The 22926-nt window shown below is 41.2% G+C and overlaps 1 protein-coding gene and 1 long non-coding RNA gene across 3 annotated transcripts; one reads left to right on the forward strand and one right to left on the reverse strand.

The window, feature by feature from the left end:
• FLCN (folliculin) lies at positions 1-22780 on the forward strand. Its single transcript, XM_056534949.1, has 12 exons — positions 1-45; positions 404-731; positions 4930-5076; positions 5346-5567; positions 6549-6709; positions 8291-8382; positions 13153-13337; positions 13720-13833; positions 15491-15614; positions 15731-15862; positions 15957-16062; positions 19276-22780. Exons 2-12 carry the CDS (start codon positions 483-485, stop codon positions 19475-19477), a joined length of 1734 nt encoding a protein of 577 aa, XP_056390924.1. The 5' UTR covers positions 1-45; positions 404-482; the 3' UTR covers positions 19478-22780.
• On the reverse strand, positions 5083-22875 carry LOC130284525 (uncharacterized). 2 transcript variants are annotated; one of them, XR_008847061.1, is made up of 5 exons: positions 22823-22875; positions 9883-10026; positions 9171-9269; positions 8828-9055; positions 5083-5516 (listed from the first exon to the last, which is right to left on the reverse strand). It is a non-coding gene; the product is annotated as an uncharacterized LOC130284525 (long non-coding RNA). The 2 variants fall into 2 exon arrangements; XR_008847060.1 differs by having other exon boundaries at positions 5083-5546.
• Positions 22876-22926: the final 51 nt, after the last annotated feature.

Below are 22926 nucleotides of genomic sequence, written 5' to 3' on the forward strand. Positions count from 1 at the left end.
GGAAGTCAGTGACTGTCATGTGATGTAAACATGGCGGATTGACAGGTGAGTGTGTGGACGTGTTGTTGGGGGGCGCTGCTGATTATAGGTGGTATCGTTTTATGTGTGTAGACTTGCTGGGATTTGTAGTGCAGCCGCAGACCAGATAGAACTGTATGAGTGATGGGGGATCTCTAAGGGCCTACACAGCTCGACACTCGATTATCTTGACTGTGTCCCTTTAAACTGCCATAGAGTTTAATAGATGTTCCCCAACATGTGGTTCTCCAGCTGTCGCAAAACTACAACTCCCATCATGCCCTGACAGCCTTCGGCTGTCAGGGCATGATGGGAGTTGTAGTTTTGCGACAGCTGGAGAGGAATGAGTTAAATGCTAAATTATTTACTCTCCTGCGTTTTCTAGGATGACGACCTATGCGACCATAGTGGCGGCCATCGCTGATCGTTCTACAGGGTGACCCCCTGACCCCTAAAGGGCAACCATGAACGCCATCGTAGCGCTGTGCCACTTCTGCGAACTTCATGGACCCCGCACCCTGTTCTGCACTGAAGCGCTGCACTCGCCCCTCCCCCAGGGGGCGACCTACGGAGATAGCCTGGGACAGGGGGAGCAGGTGGAGGAGGAAGAGGGAGGAATCCAGATGAGTAGTAGGATCCGATGTCATAGCCCTGCGGATGGCGCCAGTGCGGAGTCCAACAGCCCCAGGCTCAAGAAATCAGATATGTGCGAGGTAATCAGAATATTCTTCTATGGAAGTATTATAGTAGCTATATTCTTGTATATAGGAGGCAGTATTATAGTAGTTATATTCTTGTATATAGGAGGCAGTATTATAGTAGTTATATTCTTGTATATAGGAGGCAGTATTATAGTAGATATATTCTTGTATATAGGAGGCAGTATTATAGTAGTTATATTCTTGTATATAGGAGGCAGTATTATAGTAGTTATATTCTTGTATATAGGAGCAGTATTATAGTAGTTATATTCTTGTATATAGGAGCAGTATTATAGTAGTTATATTGTTGTATATAGGAGCAGTATTATAGTAGTTATATTCTTGTATATAGGAGCAGTATTATAGTAGTTATATTCTTGTATATAGGTGCAGTATTATAGTAGTTATATCCTTGTACATAGGAGGCAGTATTATAGTAGTTATATTCTTGTATATAGGAGCAGTATTATAGTAGTTATATTCTTGTATATAGGGAGCAGTATTATAGTAGTTATATTCTTTTATATTGGGGGCAGTATTATAGTAGTTATATTCTTGTATATAGGAGCAGTATTATAGTAGTTATATTCTTGTATATAGGAGCAGTATTATAGTAGTTATATTCTTTTATATTGGGGGCAGTATTATAGTAGTTATATTCTTGTATACAGGAGGCAGTATTATAGTAGTTATATTCTTGTATATATGAGGCAGTATTATAGTAGTTATTAGGGATGTAAGAAAAAATCGATTCTCGCGATAATCGCGATTTTTCATTTGCCGATACAGAATCGATTCAAAATATTTTTGAATCGATTCTTTTAGGGATGTGGAATTTTTAATAAAACGCACTTTTCTTACCTGCCAACGAGCCCCCGGAGCTCCAGTACAGGTGTTCGGTCCCCGGGCTGTATTCTTCTTACTTCCTGTTAGTCCGGCACGTCACATGGAGCTTCAGCCTATCACCAGCCGCAGCGATGTCCCGCCTCCGCTGGTGATAGGCTGAAGCTCCATGTGACGTGCCGGACTAACAGGAAGTAAGAAGAATACAGCCCGGGGACCGAACACCTGTACCGGAGCTCCGGGGGCTCGTTGGCAGGTAAGATAAAGTGCGTTTTATTTTATTTTGCAGCACCGGAGTACTAGATCGGCGCTGTCAAAGCTGACAGCGGCGTCTATTGGGATCTATGAATGCTCCCAGGTGGGCGATATATCGCGATGTATCGTCACCTAGACGGTATCGCGATATATCGCGATATATCGAATCGCCACACTGGTATCGCGATTCGAATCGAATCGCCAAATTCTTGGCGATTCACACCCCTAGTAGTTATATTCTTGTATATAGGAGGCAGTATTATAGTAGTTATATTCTTGTATATAGGAGCAGTATTATAGTAGTTATATTCTTGTATGTAGGAGCAGTATTATAGTAGTTATATTCTTGTATATAGGAGCAGTATTATAGTAGTTATATTGTTGTATATAGGAGCAGTATTATAGTAGTTATATTCTTGTATATAGGAGCAGTATTATAGTAGTTATATTCTTGTATATAGGAGCAGTATTATAGTAGTTATATTGTTGTATATAGGAGCAGTATTATAGTAGTTATATTGTTGTATACAGGAGCAGTATTATAGTAGTTATATTCTTGTATATAGGAGGCAGTATTATAGTAGTTATATTCTTGTATATAGGAGCAGTATTATAGTAGATATATTCCTGTATATAGGGGCAGTATTATAGTAGTTATATTCTTGTATATAGGAGCAGTATTATAGTAATTATATTCTTGTATATAGGAGCAGTATTATAGTAGTTATATTCTTGTATATAGGAGACAGTATTATAGTAGTTATATTCTTGTATATAGGAGCAGTATTATAGTAGTTATATTCTTGTATATAGGAGCAGTATTATAGTAGTTATATTCTTGTATATAGGGGCAGTATTATAGTAGTTATATTCTTGTATATAGGGGCAGTATTATAGTAGTTATATTCTTGTATATAGGAGCAGTATTATAGTAGTTATATTCTTGTATATAGGAGCAGTATTATAGTAGTTATATTCTTGTATATAGGAGCAGTATTATAGTAGTTATATTGTTTTATATAGGAGCAGTATTATAGTAGTTATATTCTTGTATATAGGAGCAGTATTATAGTAGTTATATTGTTGTATATAGGAGCAGTATTATAGTAGTTATATTCTTGTATATAGGAGCAGTATTATAGTAGTTATATTCTTGTATATAGGAGCAGTATTATAGTAGTTATATTGTTGTATATAGGAGCAGTATTATAGTAGTTATATTGTTGTATACAGGAGCAGTATTATAGTAGTTATATTCTTGTATATAGGAGGCAGTATTATAGTAGTTATATTCTTGTATATAGGAGCAGTATTATAGTAGTTATATTCTTGTATATAGGAGCAGTATTATAGTAGTTATATTGTTGTATATAGGAGCAGTATTATAGTAGTTATATTCTTGTATATAGGAGCAGTATTATAGTAGTTATATTCTTGTATATAGGAGCAGTATTATAGTAGTTATATTGTTGTATATAGGAGCAGTATTATAGTAGTTATATTGTTGTATACAGGAGCAGTATTATAGTAGTTATATTCTTGTATATAGGAGGCAGTATTATAGTAGTTATATTCTTGTATATAGGAGCAGTATTATAGTAGATATATTCCTGTATATAGGGGCAGTATTATAGTAGTTATATTCTTGTATATAGGAGCAGTATTATAGTAATTATATTCTTGTATATAGGAGCAGTATTATAGTAGTTATATTCTTGTATATAGGAGACAGTATTATAGTAGTTATATTCTTGTATATAGGAGCAGTATTATAGTAGTTATATTCTTGTATATAGGAGCAGTATTATAGTAGTTATATTCTTGTATATAGGGGCAGTATTATAGTAGTTATATTCTTGTATATAGGAGCAGTATTATAGTAGTTATATTCTTGTATATAGGAGGCAGTATTATAGTAGTTATATTCTTGTTCATATGAGACAGTATTATAGTAGTTATATTCTTGTTCATAGGAGACAGTATTATAGTAGTTATATTACTGGTGACACCATTATGATCACATTCACATTCCCTATATAGGAGCAGTATTATAGTAGTTATATTGTTGTATATAGGAGCAGTATTATAGTAGTTATATTGTTGTATACAGGAGCAGTATTATAGTAGTTATATTCTTGTATATAGGAGGCAGTATTATAGTAGTTATATTCTTGTATATAGGAGCAGTATTATAGTAGATATATTCCTGTATATAGGAGCAGTATTATAGTAGTTATATTCTTGTATATAGGAGCAGTATTATAGTAGTTATATTCTTGTATATAGGGGCAGTATTATAGTAGTTATATTCTTGTATATAGGGGCAGTATTATAGTAGTTATATTCTTGTATATAGGAGCAGTATTATAGTAGTTATATTCTTGTATATAGGAGGCAGTATTATAGTAGTTATATTCTTGTTCATATGAGACAGTATTATAGTAGTTATATTCTTGTTCATAGGAGACAGTATTATAGTAGTTATATTACTGGTGACACCATTATGATCACATTCACATTCCCTATATAGGAGCAGTATTATAGTAGTTATATTGTTGTATATAGGAGCAGTATTATAGTAGTTATATTGTTGTATACAGGAGCAGTATTATAGTAGTTATATTCTTGTATATAGGAGGCAGTATTATAGTAGTTATATTCTTGTATATAGGAGCAGTATTATAGTAGATATATTCCTGTATATAGGAGCAGTATTATAGTAGTTATATTCTTGTATATAGGAGCAGTATTATAGTAGTTATATTCTTGTATATAGGGGCAGTATTATAGTAGTTATATTCTTGTATATAGGGGCAGTATTATAGTAGTTATATTCTTGTATATAGGAGCAGTATTATAGTAGTTATATTCTTGTATATAGGAGGCAGTATTATAGTAGTTATATTCTTGTTCATATGAGACAGTATTATAGTAGTTATATTCTTGTTCATAGGAGACAGTATTATAGTAGTTATATTACTGGTGACACCATTATGATCACATTCACATTCCCTATACTTTATAGCAGTCCCACTTGTACATAATATATTCTTAATAAAAACTGGAGTGGGCAAACACATTTTTAATATATTTTGTTACTTTCTTTATTCAGGGCTGCCGGTCTTTGGACGCTGGCCACCCTGGCTACATCAGCCATGATAAGGAGACTTCCATTAAATATGTCAGCCACCAGCACCCCTACCACCCTCAGCTCTTCAGCATTGTTCGTCAGGCCTGTGTGCGCAGCTTAAGCTGTGAGGTAAGAACACCAGTCACCTTTATGGGAAATATGGAAATAAAATAGTCTTATACCCCTCTGACCTTTGTTACAATACAGACTACAAGAAAACCCTGTGTAGTCTGATCTTGCAGTAACGTATTTGTGCAGCCATGGATGCACATAAATCCGCACTGAAGCTGTTAACAGAAAAATTTAATATTTTTCATTAAGAATATTTGCAAACTTGCTTTATTTTTCTTCTATTCTGCCCTCACATGTCTGTTGTTGGATGTGTCACTATGGACTAGGTCTGCCCTGGCAGGGAAGGGCCCATCTTTTTTGGGGATGAGCAGCACGGCTTTGTCTTCAGCCATACGTTCTTCATCAAGGACAGTCTCGCCCGGGGGTTCCAGCGCTGGTACAGTATCATTGTCATCATGATGGACCGGATCTACCTCATCAACTCCTGGCCCTTCTTACTGTCCAAGATCAGAGGGGTCATAGATGAGCTTCAAGGGAAGGCATTCAAAGTAAGTAAATTCACTCGAAAAAGCTCCCCAAAAACTTATATGGGGTTAAAGGGGTTCTCCCTTGCTTATACTGGTTTTTGTTATTATGTTTGTGTGTTATGTGTGTATAAGTATGTGTTTTTTTTTATGTGTGTTGTGATTATGTATATATGTATTTTCTTACCTTTTGTGAAGATCCGGAAGCTGGCCCCTTTTTCTTCCAGTGGCTTGCTGTGTAACCTCGGCCTCCGCCATGTTGTGTTCGGTAAGTGGGATGTCGGGGGGTGTGTTCTTGCTTCTGTCCTTCCTATCTTCTGACGTCCGAGGCGAATCTTTTCTTCCTGTTTCTTCCGTGGCTCAGCGACGAATCTGCGGCCTCTTCCGGCGCATGCGCAGGTAGTTGTTTTTTTTTTACCAATAAAGTTTTTTTTGTCTAATTGACAAACTGTCTGCGCTTGCGCGAAGCTACGCTATTAGCGTAGACCTAACGTACGCTACGCTGTTAGCTTAGCACTTGCATACTCTCGCATGCGCAGACAGTTTGTCAGTTAGACAAAAAAAACGTTATTGGTAAAAAAAAACTACCTGCGCATGTGCCGGAAGAGGCCGCAGATTCGTCACTGAGCCACGGAAGAAACAGGAAGAAAAGATTCGCCTCGAACGTCAGAAGATAGGAAGGACAGAAGCAAGAACACATCCCCCGACATCCCACTTACCGAACACAACATGGCGGAGGCCGAGGTGCACAGCAAGCCACTGGAAGAAAAAGGGGCCAGCTTCCGTATCTTCACAAAAGGTAAGAAAATACATATATATATATAATCACAACACACCTACTTATACACACATAACACACAAACATAATAACATAAAACAGTATAAACAAGGGAGAACCCCTTTAAAGGTATCAAAAAGTCATGAAAAGACTAGGCATCTGTCATTGGACAAGGTTATTATACTCTTATTCAGCAATAAATAATACACTTATGGTATGTTTTACAGGTGTTTGAAGCAGAACAGTTTGGGTGTCCACAGCGCCCCCTTCGGATTAACACAGCGTTCACACCATTTTTGCACCAGAGAAATGGCAATGCAGCCCGATCCCTGACGTCACTCACCAACGATGATAATTTATGGGCCTGTCTGCACACATCTTTTGCTTGGTAAAGTCTTGTTTAGTTCACATAACATAATGTTGTTTAATATCTTCTATGCCAGTGGTCTTCAACCTGTGGACCTCCAGATGTTGCAAAACTACAACTCCCAGCATGCCCGGACAGCCAGCGGCTGTCCGGGCATGCTGGGAGTTGTAGTTTTGCAACATCTGGAGGTCCGCAGGTTGAAGACCACTGTTCTATGCTATGATCACCTGAGTGTAAAGGCCCAAAGCCTGAGGCTGCACTACTGTAAAGATCTGATAACATGTCTCATTCTGATTCTTGTCAGGTGCTGTCATCCCCATCCTTTTTCCCGTTCCCCATAGATAATTATCCCCTTCATATAGGACCCCCCTGTAGACAGTTTGCTACCTAACGGTAGGTTTTCCCCAATATGTAGAACCCCTCCTGTAGGTAGTTTGTCAACTCAACTCATACTCACCCCTGTTCCCCCACAGTCACCAACGTCTTCCCCTGCTCCTAGGCCACAGCGAGCTTCTTCCAGCAGCCACTAGAGGCCGGGAGTGTCTCTACCATTTGGGACATGCACAATGACATCACTTATTGTGCGCCTCCCAGAGGAAGAAATGTTCTCAGCCTCTAGTGACCGCAGGCAGCATCACTAGAGGCTGGTGTTCATCCTGGGGCATGCTAGAACATCTGTGCTGGTGCTAAGCCACATGCATCCTAGTGTGTCCTGTCACCTTCTTTCCCACTGGAATGCCGTGGCACCCCTTATGGAATCTCGCACCAGCTGGTTAGGAACCACTGGTGTGCCACAAAAAATGGCATGGGCTGGATGTTCCCCACCCCTGATGTACATCATGCCTGGTTTGAATTGTGACAGAGAGGTGTATACACTGGATGGTGATATGAAATGCACAGTATTCAAATGTGACATTGATTCAGCCCACATTTTCGATTGTATGCGTCTGAGACTTATCCAGTTTAACCAATGTAGGATATCACAACTGTTACACGTGCCTTAATATCAAATGGCCTTGGGCTGCAAAGTTAAAGGGGTACTCCCGTGGAAAACTTTTTTTTTTTTTTTTTTTAAATCAACTGGTGCCAGAAAGTTAAACAGATTTGTAAATCACTTCTATTAAAAAATCTTAATCCTTCCAGTACTCTTTAGGGGCTGTATACTAAAGAGAAATCCAAAAAAGAAATGCATTTCCTCTGATGTCATGACCACAGTGCTCTCTGCTGACCTCTGCTGTCCATTTTAGGAACTGTCCAGAGCAGCATATGTTTGCTATGGGAATTTTCTCCTGCTCTGGACAGTTCCTAAAATGGACAGAGATGTCAGCAGAGAGCACTGTGGTCATGACATCGGAAATGCATTTCTTTTTTGGATTTCTCTTTAGTAAACAGCCCCTAAAAAATACTGGAAGGATTAAGATTTTTTTTTAATAGAAGTGATTTAGAAATCTGTTTAACGTTCTGGCACCAGTTGATTTAAAAATAAAAGTTTTCCACGGGAGTAGCCTTTAAAGCCTAAGAATATATCTTGATTTTGTAGTATGTTCCTTGTATTTTTACTTTTGGCCTAGTAAAATTATTAAGCTAACAATGTCCTAGCAGGTTACTGAAGGCTTGTGGTTGCCGTCTGACCGAGAAGCTGCTGGAGGGAGCCCCAACAGAGGATACTTTGGTGCAGATGGAGAAGCAGGCAGGTATGTGTGTGGAGACCATGGGTAACGTAAAAGGCTATCTTGAGGGCAGTAGTCCCTGAGAGATATATTATGAGGCAAAGCGGTTCTAACCCAGTGTTCCTCCGTGAACCCCACAAACATCCTGTTTTTTTCTCAGAGTTGTTCACTCACACAAAGCCAAGGAATTTGACTTTTAATGCTAGGCTTCTATAGAACATATTTGACATGTTGTAGGGACATGTCAAATGTTTTGACTAGTCGGGATCTCTGTGCTGAGACCCCCACTATCTTGGAGAACGATTGGTGTTAAGCAATCGGGAGTGAACGTTAGTCTCACTGCTCTATAGATGAGCTCTAAGACCCCGACCGATCAAAACTTTTAACATTTTCCTACACCATGTCAAAAATGTTTTTTCAAGTGACACTTAAACACCGTCCACAAATCTATAGAAATACAGTTTCTTACTTTTTTGGTGGTAATCTGTGATACAAGACTCAGAAAGGCGCATCCAGACAAGTTGGCACTGAGGTCACTGAAAGACAGAAAGGCCTTTGTCCAGCTCTATACGTTCTTGAAAATACTCTCCCCATGGAGGCTATGACAGTGTAAAAAAGGTATCCTCGCAGCATGGACTTAGGGTTGGAACTGCAGGTTACATGTTGCCTAGATGAAGGTATGCCAGTGTTTCCCAACCTTTTTCGGGTAAAAAAAAAAAAAAAAGGGGGGAAACAGCCGCAATGCACAATATCAATTTAGCTGTGGTTAGTATGTAGTTTAGATTACAGTGCTGCTTTATACAGCTACTCACATTTGGCATCTTCTAAAATCAGCATGGTTGCCTTCTCTTCTCCATCTGGTCCACGCCGTCATAACGATTTCTTCCAGCCACAATTCTTAACCGTTAAACCTGAAAAACAAACCTATTAGGCTCCGCACCAGCATCAGCCTCCAGATTCCCTTTTTATAAGTGAGGAGGAATAAAGGGGCGTATAGGTGTAAAGGGGTAACAGAGGGGTGCAGAAAGGTGCACATGGGTGACAGGTGTGGGGAGGAGTGTACATGGGTGACAGAGGGGTATAGAGGAGTGTACATGGGTGACAGATGGGTGTAGAGGAGTATACATGGGTGACGGGTAGAGAGTGTACATGGGTGACAGATGGGCTGGGAATTTCCGGTTGGGAATCACTAAGGTATTCCTAAGTTTTTAGCAAACTTAGGTCCACTATACTTTGCCTACCGGGAAGAGCAGAGCTGAGGGGGCACCTTCTAGTCAGACCTTCACTAACTAGAAGGTTTTTGGGTCCACCTCTTTTTTTTTTTTTTCCCCCTGGAGAGGAAGTTTTGACTAGGGACTCTCCTGTAATTATTGGACAGGAGCTGACATGTGACCAAATGATCATGCAGCTGTACTGTGAAATACAAGACATGTAAGCAACATTAACACTTTGTACTCTGTAATACATTACTGTATGCCATTGTTTACTGTGCGAAGAAACAATACTGAACACTCCTGCACTCACCGTTCAGCAAAGGACTCGAAGCTCCTATTCGGACATGCCGAAGGACCAGGACCGCAGAAGTGCCTTGGCGCTCAGAGGCAACTACCAGTAATTTCGCTCAAGGTGCGCCTCGTCCGGCCTCACATACGTCATTGTGCTGTGCATCTAAAAATAGTGTGGAAATAAAAAAAACAGTCATGTGACCGTCCCAGGTTATTGGCACGAAGGAATGCAAAAATATTTGTAGAAATGTATAACAAGTAACTACTACACCTGCTACTATGTTACTACAAAAAGGGGGACATATCAATCCTATAATTGAATCTGAGTGGTCCTTGCGCATCAAGGCACATGATCCACAGTGCTTCCGCTCGTAGAAACCGAGTATGTGATAGCCTGGGGGATGTAGGGTATAGGGAGTGTAGCTGTGCTGGTATTAAAGGGTGCTTGTTAACCCTTGCTATTCGTGACGCCAGAGGGAGGGCTCCTCAATAAAGTTTTTCCTACCGCCGCCCTTCCCAGGAACGATAGGGAGGTAGATGATAATAGGTTTGAGATAGTGAGTAATATTGAATTGTCCACAACCGGAAAGCTTCTGCGATCTTCTGTGTGAACTCTTGCTCGATTCATAGATAAGTGCATCTCTAGGACTACCTGTAGCCTTACTATAGGCATTCTCAGTGACGGGAGGAAAGATCATTTGCTTGCTCTTTAAACACATAGGGATCACTGTTATTTCTCTTGAGACGGAGAAACTGGTTATACGGGATAGATTCTGTCAGATCCAACAAAAACATTTTTTTTATATATCACTCAGTACCTAATCCTGACCATGTACATCTATTTTTTGTGTGTCTAGCACCTTTTATTTATTTTTTATTACACTTTTAGTTTAGCTCACAAGTCGGAATTCTTTTCAAAGGGAGGGGGTGTGGCCTCACTGTGCTGGTCTCCTCCCCCTTCCTCAGTATTCTGTCTTCTCCTCTAGCATTAGCAAAACTACAACTCCCATCTTGTCCTCACTGACAGTAGCAGGACACAAGCTGTCAGTGGGAGGATTTTTCCTCCAGCTGTGAGCCCTGTGCTCACAGCTGTCAATCAAGGAAGTTTGTCCATAACTCATGGACACAGCAGGACTAGTATGTGTCCAAGCAGGCAGGGGGGGCAGTTGTATGACTGGCTTTTTCAGTATGAAATACTGAACATTTTCTAATGAAAGCAATTGCAAAACCTATTGGTTATACATGCTTTACAACATATCAAAAGTTTTTCTATCTTACAGTGCCAATTTAACCTGTTTGGGGTGGGAGCTCTTATAATGTAAGATGGAATTTTTTGCAATGGATTTTCGGTATTCTTTTGTACGCAGACACTGACCCTCTGCATAAATAGTCAGGTCAAGTAATTCTACTTGCTGTCCACCATAGGTGCTAGTGAAGCACATATTCATCTTATTAGAACTGTTAAGATAAGTGGTAATAAAGTAATCAAATGCAGTTTTCTCACCTTCCCAAACAATCAACACGTCATCTACATAACGCCAAAATGCTTTAATATTTTTCAAAAAAAGCGTTATTGAGACTATAAATATATTCCTTCTCAGACATTGATAGAAAAAGTTTGGCGTATGCACATGACGTGGGACTACCCGTGCCTGATATTTTTCTAAACCATCCCCGTCGGCACCAAAACAAAAAATATTGTGAGTCAAGATAAACATTAATGAATTGCAGATGAAATCAATGAAATTAATACTGAGGAGTATGTACCGTACAGCCTGTACACCTGCATCATGAGGTATGTGGGTGTACAGGCTCTCGATGTCCGCAGTTACGAGAGTAAGAGTTGTGCCACTGAGAGGTTTGGGTGAATTGAATGATGTTGCCAGTGTCCTTCACATAAGAGGGCATATGGGGGAGTAATGGTCTCAGAGTCCAGTCAACATATTTGGACAAATATTCTGTTACTGACCCCCTCCCAGCCATGATGGGGTGACCGGGAGGGGGGGGGGGGGGGGGGACGACATCTTTATGAACTTTGGGAAACAAGTACCATTTTGGTCTTGAGTTTTGGATGTAAAAACGGCAGAGCAGGAGGGCGATATTAGAAATATTCACTACAATATTATCTTCATTTAGCCTTTCCACGAAGCCCCTTTCCATATTTGGACATATCTGCCCCTTGGCATTTCTTTTCCTCCCTCCGCGTCTTGACCGCTTCCTAATGAGGATGTCTGATCAGGATTGGTACGTCTATTGGATGTATCTCGAGAAGCCACGTCAGAGGCACTTGTATCTGTTGTGGTAGTTCAGTAGTTCTTGGCTTCGTTGTTTTTTTTTTTTTATATGTTTGACTTCTCATATTCCTATTGTTCTTATTCCTATCATTATATTATTGCACATTCCACGTGAAAGTACGCCAGTGTTTGCCAACCAGGGCACCTCCAGCTATCGCAAAACTACAACTCCCAGCATGCTCAAACAGCACTGTAAGTATAGAAGACAGGACAGCACTCACCATTCAACGGAGCTTTATTGAAGCATTCCAGTCGTGACGAACAGGTACAGTGGTGGAGGCGGGGGACGTGACCGGGACAGACTGTTTCACGCTTTCACAGCGCTTCTTCAAGCCAGTATGCGACTTCCGCATAGAGCGTGACGTAATAAATAGACGTCACGGTCAGCGTCATCAAGTGTCAAAACAAAGTGAACGTGTGATCAGCACACGGAGCACATGGTGTAGAGTCATGTGACTCAGATTAAAAATTAAAAACAGAAAGCTGACTGATCCTAATAAGGTCAGTAGCATTATGTCTATGTGTCTCTAAGGCTGGCTCTAAAACTGTATTAGCAGTGATCCAAAAGAGTTACAAAAATGGTGCCAGTTCAATCTGATCATTGAGTCCCAAAACTCCTGCCGCTTCAAGCCAACGGCTCTCTGAGCATGCTGGGAGTTGTACTTTTGCAAAAGCTGGAGGCACCTTGGTTGGGAAACAATGCTGTATGCTTCACATTTTTAAGGCAATGCAAGAAATACTGTTACTAAGTTCTCAAGTACAAGAAATACACAATATAAAATCTGCAGCAGAAAATCCTGTAAAAGTGAATAGACCATAAAGGAGTAAATAAACTATGGTGGGAACCAGTTATGTGTATATCGCTTGGATCTGTAGCTATTGTTAGGGTCGGCAGGGACTGGAAGCAATAGATCCCACTGGGGTCGACAGGAGCTGTTGATAGCACTAAGGACTTGGGAGAGAATTAGATAATCTAGGTTATTTTTTTTCTGCAGACCTGGAGGAAGAGAGTGCAGCCCAGGAGTGTCATGAAGAAGAGGAGGGTCAGCCCCGACCCCAGTCTGAAGTCTTGGAGGGAAGAGAACTGTCCAAATGTCATACAGAATCCTCAGCCCTTTCAGATTGCAGCTGGAACATTAGGAGGACGGCTGTTTTCCGGTCTCTGCGGCACATGAGACAGGTGGGAATGTATAGACACGTAATTGTAAATAGTATTAATACAGTATATATTTCAACAGATTCCTCTAGATTGGTGTGTGCGTGTATCTCTTGACATGCTGGGAGTCGTAGTTCTGCAACAGCTAAAGAGCCACACGTAGATGAACACTGTTCTAGATCAGTTGTCTACAAGCTATGGCCCTCCAGATGTTGCGAAACTACAACTCCCAGCATGCCCGGACAGCCGTTGGCTGTCCGGGCATGCTGGAAGTTGTAGTTTTGCAACATCTGGAGGGCTGCCGTTTGAAGACCACTGTTGTAGATGAAGGCTGGGGTTCTTCTTACACATCTCGGATATTTAGTCAATGATCTGATATCTCTACCCATATCCCGTCTATATTCAGGTTCTCGGTGCATCTGCCTTCCGCATGCTGGCCTGGCACATTCTTATGGGAAACCAAGTCATTTGGAAGGGACAGGACCAAGACCTCATTCAGTCTGCATTTGATGTCCTGCAGGTGTGTGCAGCAGGAATATACCCATAGGAAAATTGTTATGGGATACTTGGAAACCACATTGACATATGTAAAACTAATATATATTATTGATAATATATACTATTATTATATAACATTATATATAATATTTATATAAAAAGAACAACAAAAGAATATTAAAAAATAAAAAAATATATATAATTTAATTTTTTTTGTATAATTAAGATATTAATACATTATAAATTATTATATAATATATTATTAAAAAAATATATATATAATATTTATTTTAATATGCAGTGACCCCCCGACCTACGATGGACCCGACATATGATGAAATCGACATACGATGCTTTTTTATGTCGGGGCCATCCCATTAAGTGCTATCCGGCAGCGCAAAATGCTTAAGCTGCTGCCGGATAGCAGCTTAATGTTCCCCGTGTGGTGCGGTAAGTATTACTTACCCCTCCACGATGCTCCGGGGTGCCCTCCGGGTCCAGCGCTGGTCTTCCGGTGTCTTCTCGGCCCTCTCTGATGATGTCAATACGCTGCTGCGCACGCCATCCAATAGGAATGGCATACACAGCTGCGTAATTACGTCGCTACGCAGGCCCAGTAAGGCCTTGTGGAAGAAAGCAGAGGACTGGAGAACACAGCAGAGGACCGGAAAAGACAGCGGATAGCCCAGCGGAGGCCCGGGGTCACCATCTCGAGCGGCGGGGACAGGTGAGTACAGCTTCCTATACTTTACATTGCACGAATCCCTCAACATACGATGGATTCGACAAACGATGGCTCGTTTGGAACGAATTACCATCGTATGTTGAGGGACCACTGTGTGTGTGTGTGTATATATATATGTGTGTATGTATGTATGTATATATATATATATATATAATCAATTTTTTTTATCATGCAAAATATATATATATATATATACATACACAAACAAGGAAGGCAGCACATGCAGACATGTAGGGGGTGCAGGCAGGTCCAAGGGGCCCCGGTCCCAGGGTCCAAGTAGACTATCACAGAAGAGATGACGGCAGCACACCAGTATATCCAAACAAAAAGTGGTTTATTCCATGAACATAAAGTGGTTTATTGCATGAACATGAAGTGCAAGTGCGAAGTTTCGGTGTTCTCACAGCACCATTCTCAAGAATGGTGTTGTGAGAACACCGAAACGTCGCACTTGCACTTCATGTTCATGGAATAAACCACTTTTTGTTTGGATATACTGGTGTGCTGCAGTCATCTCTTCTGTGATTATATATATATATATATATATATATTCACAGAAGAGATGACTGCAGCACACCAGTATATCCAAACAAAAAGTGGTTTATTCCATGAACATGAAATATATATATATATATATATATATATATATATATATAATATATATATATCTCTCCAAATAAAAGCAGTGGCACTCCAAGTAGGTGAAAAAGGTGTTGTCTTTATTCACTCCATAGTGAGCATATGGAGTGAATAAAGACAACACCTATATCACCTACTTGGAGTGCCACTGCTTTTATTTGGATATCAAGCTCGGATCCCTGCCCCAGATCAACAACGGGAGGCACCCGTGCACCCTTTCCAGTGGAGTGCTGCTTTCTTCCTTCAAATATATATATATTTATTATTCTTTTTTTTTTTTTTCTCTATCCCCCAGGCCATGCTTCCTGTGGGCTGCATTCGGGTCATCCCTTACAGTGAAAAATATGAAGATGCCTACAGGTGCAATTTTTTGGGACTGAGCCCCCAGGCTGAGATCCCTCCACATGTGCAGTCCTCTGGTGAGTCTAAAATTGTACAGAATTATTCTTTATGATGCAGCAGAGCCAGAAGGGTGTAACTATGTCCGAGCAGATTGACATTTAAATTTTTTTATTTATTTTTTGTCTTTTAACAGAATTTGCCGTCATGATTGATGTCCGCACGGCTCCGCGTTCCAACCTGTACCCGGTCCTATTCGTGGACGACGAGCCGCTCAGCAAGTATGAATTTGTGGTGACCAGTGGGAGTCCAGTGGCCACAGACAGGGGTAAGCACCTAAGAGATGATTTATGATGATATAGGCGCTTTATGGCTTCTGACTTCTTCTAGAGTCTCAATGTACTGTATTTTATCTCCTGTAGTGGGATTGACCATCCTGAACAAAATTGAAGCTGCTCTGAGCAACGAGAACCTTTCTATGGATGTGGTGGAGCAGTGCCTGGTGTGTCTGAAGGAGGAGTGGATGAAGTAAGGGGCATCTTTTGCGGGAATGTATTGTCAGAATACACTGGTTTACAAAAACGCTTGCCCCCAGTGATCATGATATCCTGCTAATCTGGTGTGCAACAAAATTCGTTTTAGTAGTCTGCATATAGGCCAGTGTTTCCAAAGCAGGATGACTCCAGCTGTTGCCAAACTACAACTCTCAGGCAGTACACTGCAGCAGCCAGCGATTGGCTGAGCGGACCGTCACTGTCGAGATTAGCTTGTATTGGGAGGTGGGGGCCGAAGCGCTCAGGGGTAAGAGCTGGGGCCCTGTTTTGGAAATTTTCAGTTATGGAATTTTTTTTTTTTTTTTGTTTAACATTTATGCCGTTCAGCATATTTGACCATTTAACATTATATTTTAAAAATTCGGACATTTCCGCATGCTTTGATACCAAGTATGTTTGTCTCTATATTTACTTATTTTTTTTAAATTTACTTATTTTTGTAAAATGGGAAAATAGGGGGATTTATGTTTTTTTATTGGGAAAGAGGCTTATTCACTTTCATTTAAAACTTTTTTTTAAAAAGGGCTATTGATTGCTAATACTGTTCTGTGCTATGCATAGGCATAGCACTGATCAGTGTAATGTGCCATCTAATTCTATGGTCTGCCAGAAGGTAGACTGTAGAAGAGGATCACCAGAGCGGCTCTGGAGGTAAGTGAAGAAACATCCAGCCACCTTCTTGACTCATCGGACCCCCTTGATTATTCTGCGGGTGGTCTGATGAGTCTCTGTTCACCCCCTTAGTGCTTCAGATGCCGTGATCACTATTGACCATGTCATCTGAAGGGTTAAAGGGCTACTCCAGTGGAGAACATTATTTTTTTTTTTTTCACATCAACTGGCTCCAGAAAGTTATACAGATTTGTAAATAACTTTTATTTAAAAAAAATCTTAAAGGGGTACTCCGGTGAAAAACGTAATTTTTTTTTTTTTTTTTTTAAATCAACTGGAGCCAGAAAGTTAAACAGATTTGTAAATGACTTCTATTAAAAAAAATCTTAATTCTTCCTGTACTTATTAGCTGCTGAATACTACAGTGGAAATTCTTTTCCGTTTGAAACACAGAGCTATCTGCAGACATCATGAGCACAGTGCTCTCTGCTGACATCTCTGTCCATTTTAGGAACTGTCCAGAGTAAAAGGAAATCCCCATAGCAAACATATGCTGTTCTGGACAGTTCCTAAAATGGACAGAGGTGTCAGCAGAGAGCATTGTGCTCATGATGTCAGCAGACAGCTCTGTGTTTCAAAAAGAAAAGAATTTCCGCTGTAGTATTCAGCAGCTAATAAGTACAGAAAGAATTAAGATTTTTTAATAGAAGTAATTTACAAATCTGTTTAACTTTCTGGCCCCAGTTGATTTAAAAAAAAAGAAAAAAAGAAAAAGTTTTTCACCGGAGTACCCCTTTAACCTCTTAAGGACCAAGGGCGTACAGGTACGCCCTTGGTCCTGCTCTCCTGATATAACAAGGGGTTACAAAGTAACCCCGCGTCATATCGCGGCGGGCCCGGCGTCATAGTGAAGCCGGGACCCGCCTCTAATAGCGTGCAGCGCCGATCGCGGCGCCGCGCGCTATTAACCCTTTAGCCACGCGCTCAGAGCTGAGCCGCGCGGCTAAAAGTGAAACCGAAAGTGGCCGGCTAGCTCAGTCGGGCTGTTCGGGATAGCCGCGGCTAATCGCGTCATCCCGAACAGCTGACAGGACAGCGGGAGGGCCCCTTCCTGCCTCCTCGCTGTCCGATCGCCGAATGACTGCTCAGTGCCTGAGATCCAGGCATGAGCAGTCATGCGGCAGAATCGTTGATCACTGGTTTCTTATGAGAAACCAGTGATCAGCATAGAAGATCAGTGTGTGCAGTGTTATAGGTCCCTATGGGACCTATAACACTGCAAAAAAAAAAGTGAAAAAAAAAAGTTAATAAAGATCATTTAACTCCTCCCCTATTAAAAGTTTGAATCACCCCCCTTTTCCAATAAAAAAAAAAACACAGTGTAAATAAAAATAAACATGTGGTATCACCGCGTGCGGAAATGTCCGAATTATAAAAATATATCATTAATCCGCTCGGTCAATTGCGTGCGCGCAAAAAAATTCCAAAGTCAATAAGATCAATAAGTCCTATCAATGCAAAAATGGTACCGTTAAAAACTTCAGATCACGGCGCAAAAAATTAGCCCTCATACCGCCCCATACACGGAAAAATAAAAAAGGTATAGGGGTCAGAAGATGACAATTTTAAACGTACTAATTTTCCTGCATGTAGTTATGATTTTTTCCAGAAGTGCGACAAAATCAAACCTATATAAGTAGGGTATCATTTTAACCGTATGGACCTACAGAATACAGATAAGGTGTCATTTTTACCGAAAAATGTACTACGTAGAAACGGAAGCCCCCAAAAGTTACAAAACTGCGTTTTTTTTTCAATTTTGTCGCACAATTATTTTTTTTTTCCGTTTCACCATAGATTTTTGGGCAAAATGACTGACGTCATTACAAAGTAGAATTGGTGGTGCAAAAAATAAGCCATCATATGGATTTTTAGGTGCAAAATTGAAATAGTTATGATTTTTTAAAGGCAAGGAGCAAAAAACGAAAATGCAAAAACGGAAAAAACCCCGGTCCTTAAGGGGTTAATCCTTCCAGTACTTATCAGCTGCAGAGGAAGTTGTGTAGTTCTTTTTTGTCTGACCACAGTGCTGTCTGCTGACACCTCTGTCTGTATCAGGAACTGTCCAGAGTAGGATCAGATCCCCCATAGCAAATGTCTCCTGCTTTGGACAGTTCCTGACATAGACAGAGGTGTCAGCAGAGAGCACTGTGGTCAGACTGAAAAGAACTACACAACTTCCTGTGGAGCATACAGCAGCTGATAAGTACTGGAGGAATTAAGATTTTTTAAATAGAAGTAATTTACAAATCTGTTTTAACTTTCTGCTACCAGTTGATTTGAAAAAATATTTTTTCCACAGGAGTACCCCTTTAATGGTGGTCATTACCACTCTCCTCATAGTCCAGATGGGATTCAGGACATACAGGTATATCCTGGTGATATACATCAGGGCGTACAGGTATGTCCTGTGTCCTCAAGAGGTTAAAGTTGTGGTTTTGCTGCTGCGTTTTACTGTAAATATTGAGATGTCCTTGTGTAGCCCGGGCTAATACACTTTTTTTTATATTTTTAGTAAAGTGAAAGTGCTTTTCAAGTTCACCAAAGTGGACAGCCGCCCCAAAGAGGACACGCAGAAGCTGCTAGGAATTTTGGGAGCCTCGGAGGAGGACAATGTAAAACTGCTCAAATTCTGGATGACCGGCCTCAGCAAGACCTACAAGTCCCACTTGATGTCCAGCGTGCGCAGCCCAACCTCATCTGAGTGCCGCAACTAACACGGAACACCGGAGCCTTTATACGAAAAGAATTGCGCGGCGTACAGCAGTATTTGAGGATGGACCTGTGTAATGTACAGCGCCGAGGACCCCGCCAGCAGAGGGCATTGTCGCTCACTTGTCAGGATCTTTGCAGCTGCAGACATGATATCAAGACCTGGAATAGATGGAACCAGCTAAAGCAGCGTTTCCCAATCAGGGTGGATCGGGCTGTTGCAAAACTACAACTCCCAACATGCCCGGACAGCCAACGGCTGTCCGGGCATGCTGCGAGTTGTAGTTTTGCAACAGCTAGAGGCACCCTGGTTGGGAAACACTGATCTAAAGGATGTACCAATGTCACATCTACATCCTGCTGTATCCTATGCGAACAACCGCTAGGACCTGCTTGCCTGTATGGACGCTTACACATAAGCTTCTACTACAGTCTATCATATAATGAACTGGAAAGACTTTGAGGGCACCATAAAGAGGATAGCCTGCACAGCGCCACACCTGTCAAAAGATCGCTTGTGGTATTGCAGCTCAGCTCCATTCACTTCACTGGAGCTATAACTGCAGTGCCAAGAACAACCTGTGGGTACATCTGGTGGCGCTGTTTCTGGTAGAGAGTAGCCATGTTTACGTTTTTAAAGGGAACTGCTGTAGTATGCATGGGGTAACAGAGAGCAATGCATTGTGGTAGTATGCACCTGGACGTATTGGGTTTCTTGCACCCCGTGCAGAGCCGTAACAGTGCATCGCTGTACTACAACTTTTCGTAGTATCTCCTATGATATTTCGTGGAGATTCTGTGCGGGAAAAAAAACAACTATTTCCTTTCTGATTTCTTCAAAAAAACAGCGCCACCCCTGTTCTCAGGTTGGGTGTGGTAGTGCAGCTCAGCTCCATTGAAGTGAAAGGAGCCAAGTTGTAATGCCGCCCACAGCCTATGGACAGGGGTGGTGCTGTTTTTGAAATGAGCTCTCCTGGATAATCCTTAAACTGACAGCAGAAGGGGCTTAAATGCCATCTGTTTCCAATGGCAACCAGTGGAAAAGTCAACACATACAGAAACTCTAAAACAAAGAATTTATTAAAAAGTTAACCATGAATCTTTTATAGCCGGAGGGGGGTTAACACTTTTTACAGTTTCCGCAGAATAAATTTTCTTCCCATAGCCCTGGGTATGTGTGAATTTCCTGATTACAAAGGTGGGTGCGAACGATGAGTTCACATATTTTTTCGAGCGTAATTCTGCTTCGGAAAATCTGGTGCGGCGGCCTCCTATTGTTTTCAATGGGATTCTGCTGCACAATTTGCACTACGGAATATCCTTGCCGGACATTCCTCCATGAAAATTCCAGACACCACGGAAATGCATTGCCGGAGACGACACATTTCTGAGTGGTCCTAGCACTGGCTTGTCTCGCTGCCCACAAAATCTCCGCTCTCTGGGCGGAGATTCTGTGGTGTGTCTGGGCCCTTACAGCGAAGTACAGAAGATGTCGTCTATGCTACGTTGAGACCTTCTCTTACATCAGCCCTGTTCTCTGAATATGACTGTATAGCTCGAAGTCTTAGGGCCCATTTACACTACATAATTTTCACACACTGGCAAATTTCGCAGTGTGAAGCCAACATTGGTGTCAATGGGATTTCTGCTGACCTGTTCATGGCGCAACATTTTTTGGTGGAAATTAGGCAATCTGGATTTTGCAGAAAGATTAAGCCTGTTCAATCTTATTGCAGAATTCTGTGGCTGAATCCCATTTGTTCAGTGGGACTTTTTTTTTTTCCTTTCTCCCTAACGCCTATTTCTGATGTCAAATTCAATGTTAAATAAGCGCTGATTCCATAAATGTGCCGGCGTGATTCTATGCAGAAATTTCCTTTATGTAAATGGGCCCTTAGGGCTGGTTTACATTGCAGTTTTGTTTAATGTATATATATATATATATATACGTTTTTACACTTATATACTGCATTTACAGATGCCAAAAGTGAGGGTTGTAATGATGATGGGGAAGATTGATCAAGACTTGTGAAGAGGAAATATTGATCAGTTGCCCATAGGAACCTATCAGATCGCTCCTTTCATTTTTGAAAAAGCCTCTGTGGAAAAAAGGAAGGAATCTGATTGGTGTGGGCAACTTGTCAACTTTCCCTCAGTACAGGTCTTGAATCTCTCCCGATGTGTGTAAAGCCATTACCATTGCTCTACAAACAAATAAGGTCTGGCACAAGGATGGCAGTAAAAAGCTGCGTTTCAGACCCCTTCCAAGATCCTTAGTCATGGCATAACTAAGGACCCTGCGAGGTCTGAAACGTGTTGGTGTTACTTGCTCCATGTGAAGTTTTTTCCAATAACGATCTCCAAGTATTTACTGCCATCTTGGTGCTGGACCTTCTTTGTTTGTGGAGATTGGATATGCTTCTGATCAGGCCCGAGCACAGGCGTGGCGGGTGGAGGTGGAAGTGGTGTGTTTTTGTTACTGTATTACCATTTCTTTGGTCATATGGGTTGACACTTCATCTTGGAAGCCTGGTACACCAAGACGGTGCCGGATCGGGGGCAGTGTTGATGTGCACCTCGATGTGTTTGTCCAATTGATGCATAATGTGATATATGAATCCACATGATATGAAATAATGTGAATTTGTTTTGCACATTTTGATCAGTTACTGTGAAAATGTCCTCATTCATTCGGACTGGTACTTAGGTATGCATACTAAGGCGGGGTTCACACTAGCGTTACAGGCTCCGTTGCTAGTTCTGTTAGAGTTGACAGGAATAGCGTAGAATGCAACACTATACTTCCAAGACACCATGGTGGAAGCTGAAAGACCCTAATATAAGTCAGAGCGATCTATCAGGTCCTACACAGGCGCATGGTTTCCATTATGATTAAAATTGGTTCTCCGCTGTTTATAATGTACTTTTGTGAGAAATTTATAATAAAATTGCAACTTTTTGACAATCACAACATCTAAAATGGGGAAAGAGAAGCGAGTTGGGTGCCCACAGCGCCAATGCTTAGTGACAACTGCAGTAACGAAAATGGCGCTCATTTGTACCAAGTCTACTGATGGCGCGATCTGAACCCTAAAGCACAAAAGTTCCATATTATGTGCTCAATTGGCATCCGTATTCTGGATAACAGCCCTGATTACACGACCTGACAAATATGACTGGATTATGGATGCAAAAATGTGCATTTTCATACTTGTGCACAATAGGCCTAGATATGGCAGAAATGGCACCATCTCTTTGTATATGTGGGCCATTGCGGTTTACAGTATGACCCTATCCATGTCTCATTAATGTATTGTACCCTCAGCCTATTGTTGACAGGGTTGACTCACAGGAATGGCCGCCATTTTGTAATCCTCCCCTGAGGTGGCAGTTCCCGCCTTCTACCAGGCCCCGCCCCTTTCTGTGCCCTCCCCCTGAGGTGGCAGTTCCCGCC

Source organism: Hyla sarda, chromosome 8, assembly GCF_029499605.1.
Source record: "Hyla sarda isolate aHylSar1 chromosome 8, aHylSar1.hap1, whole genome shotgun sequence".
NCBI classification, from domain to species: domain Eukaryota; kingdom Metazoa; phylum Chordata; class Amphibia; order Anura; family Hylidae; genus Hyla; species Hyla sarda.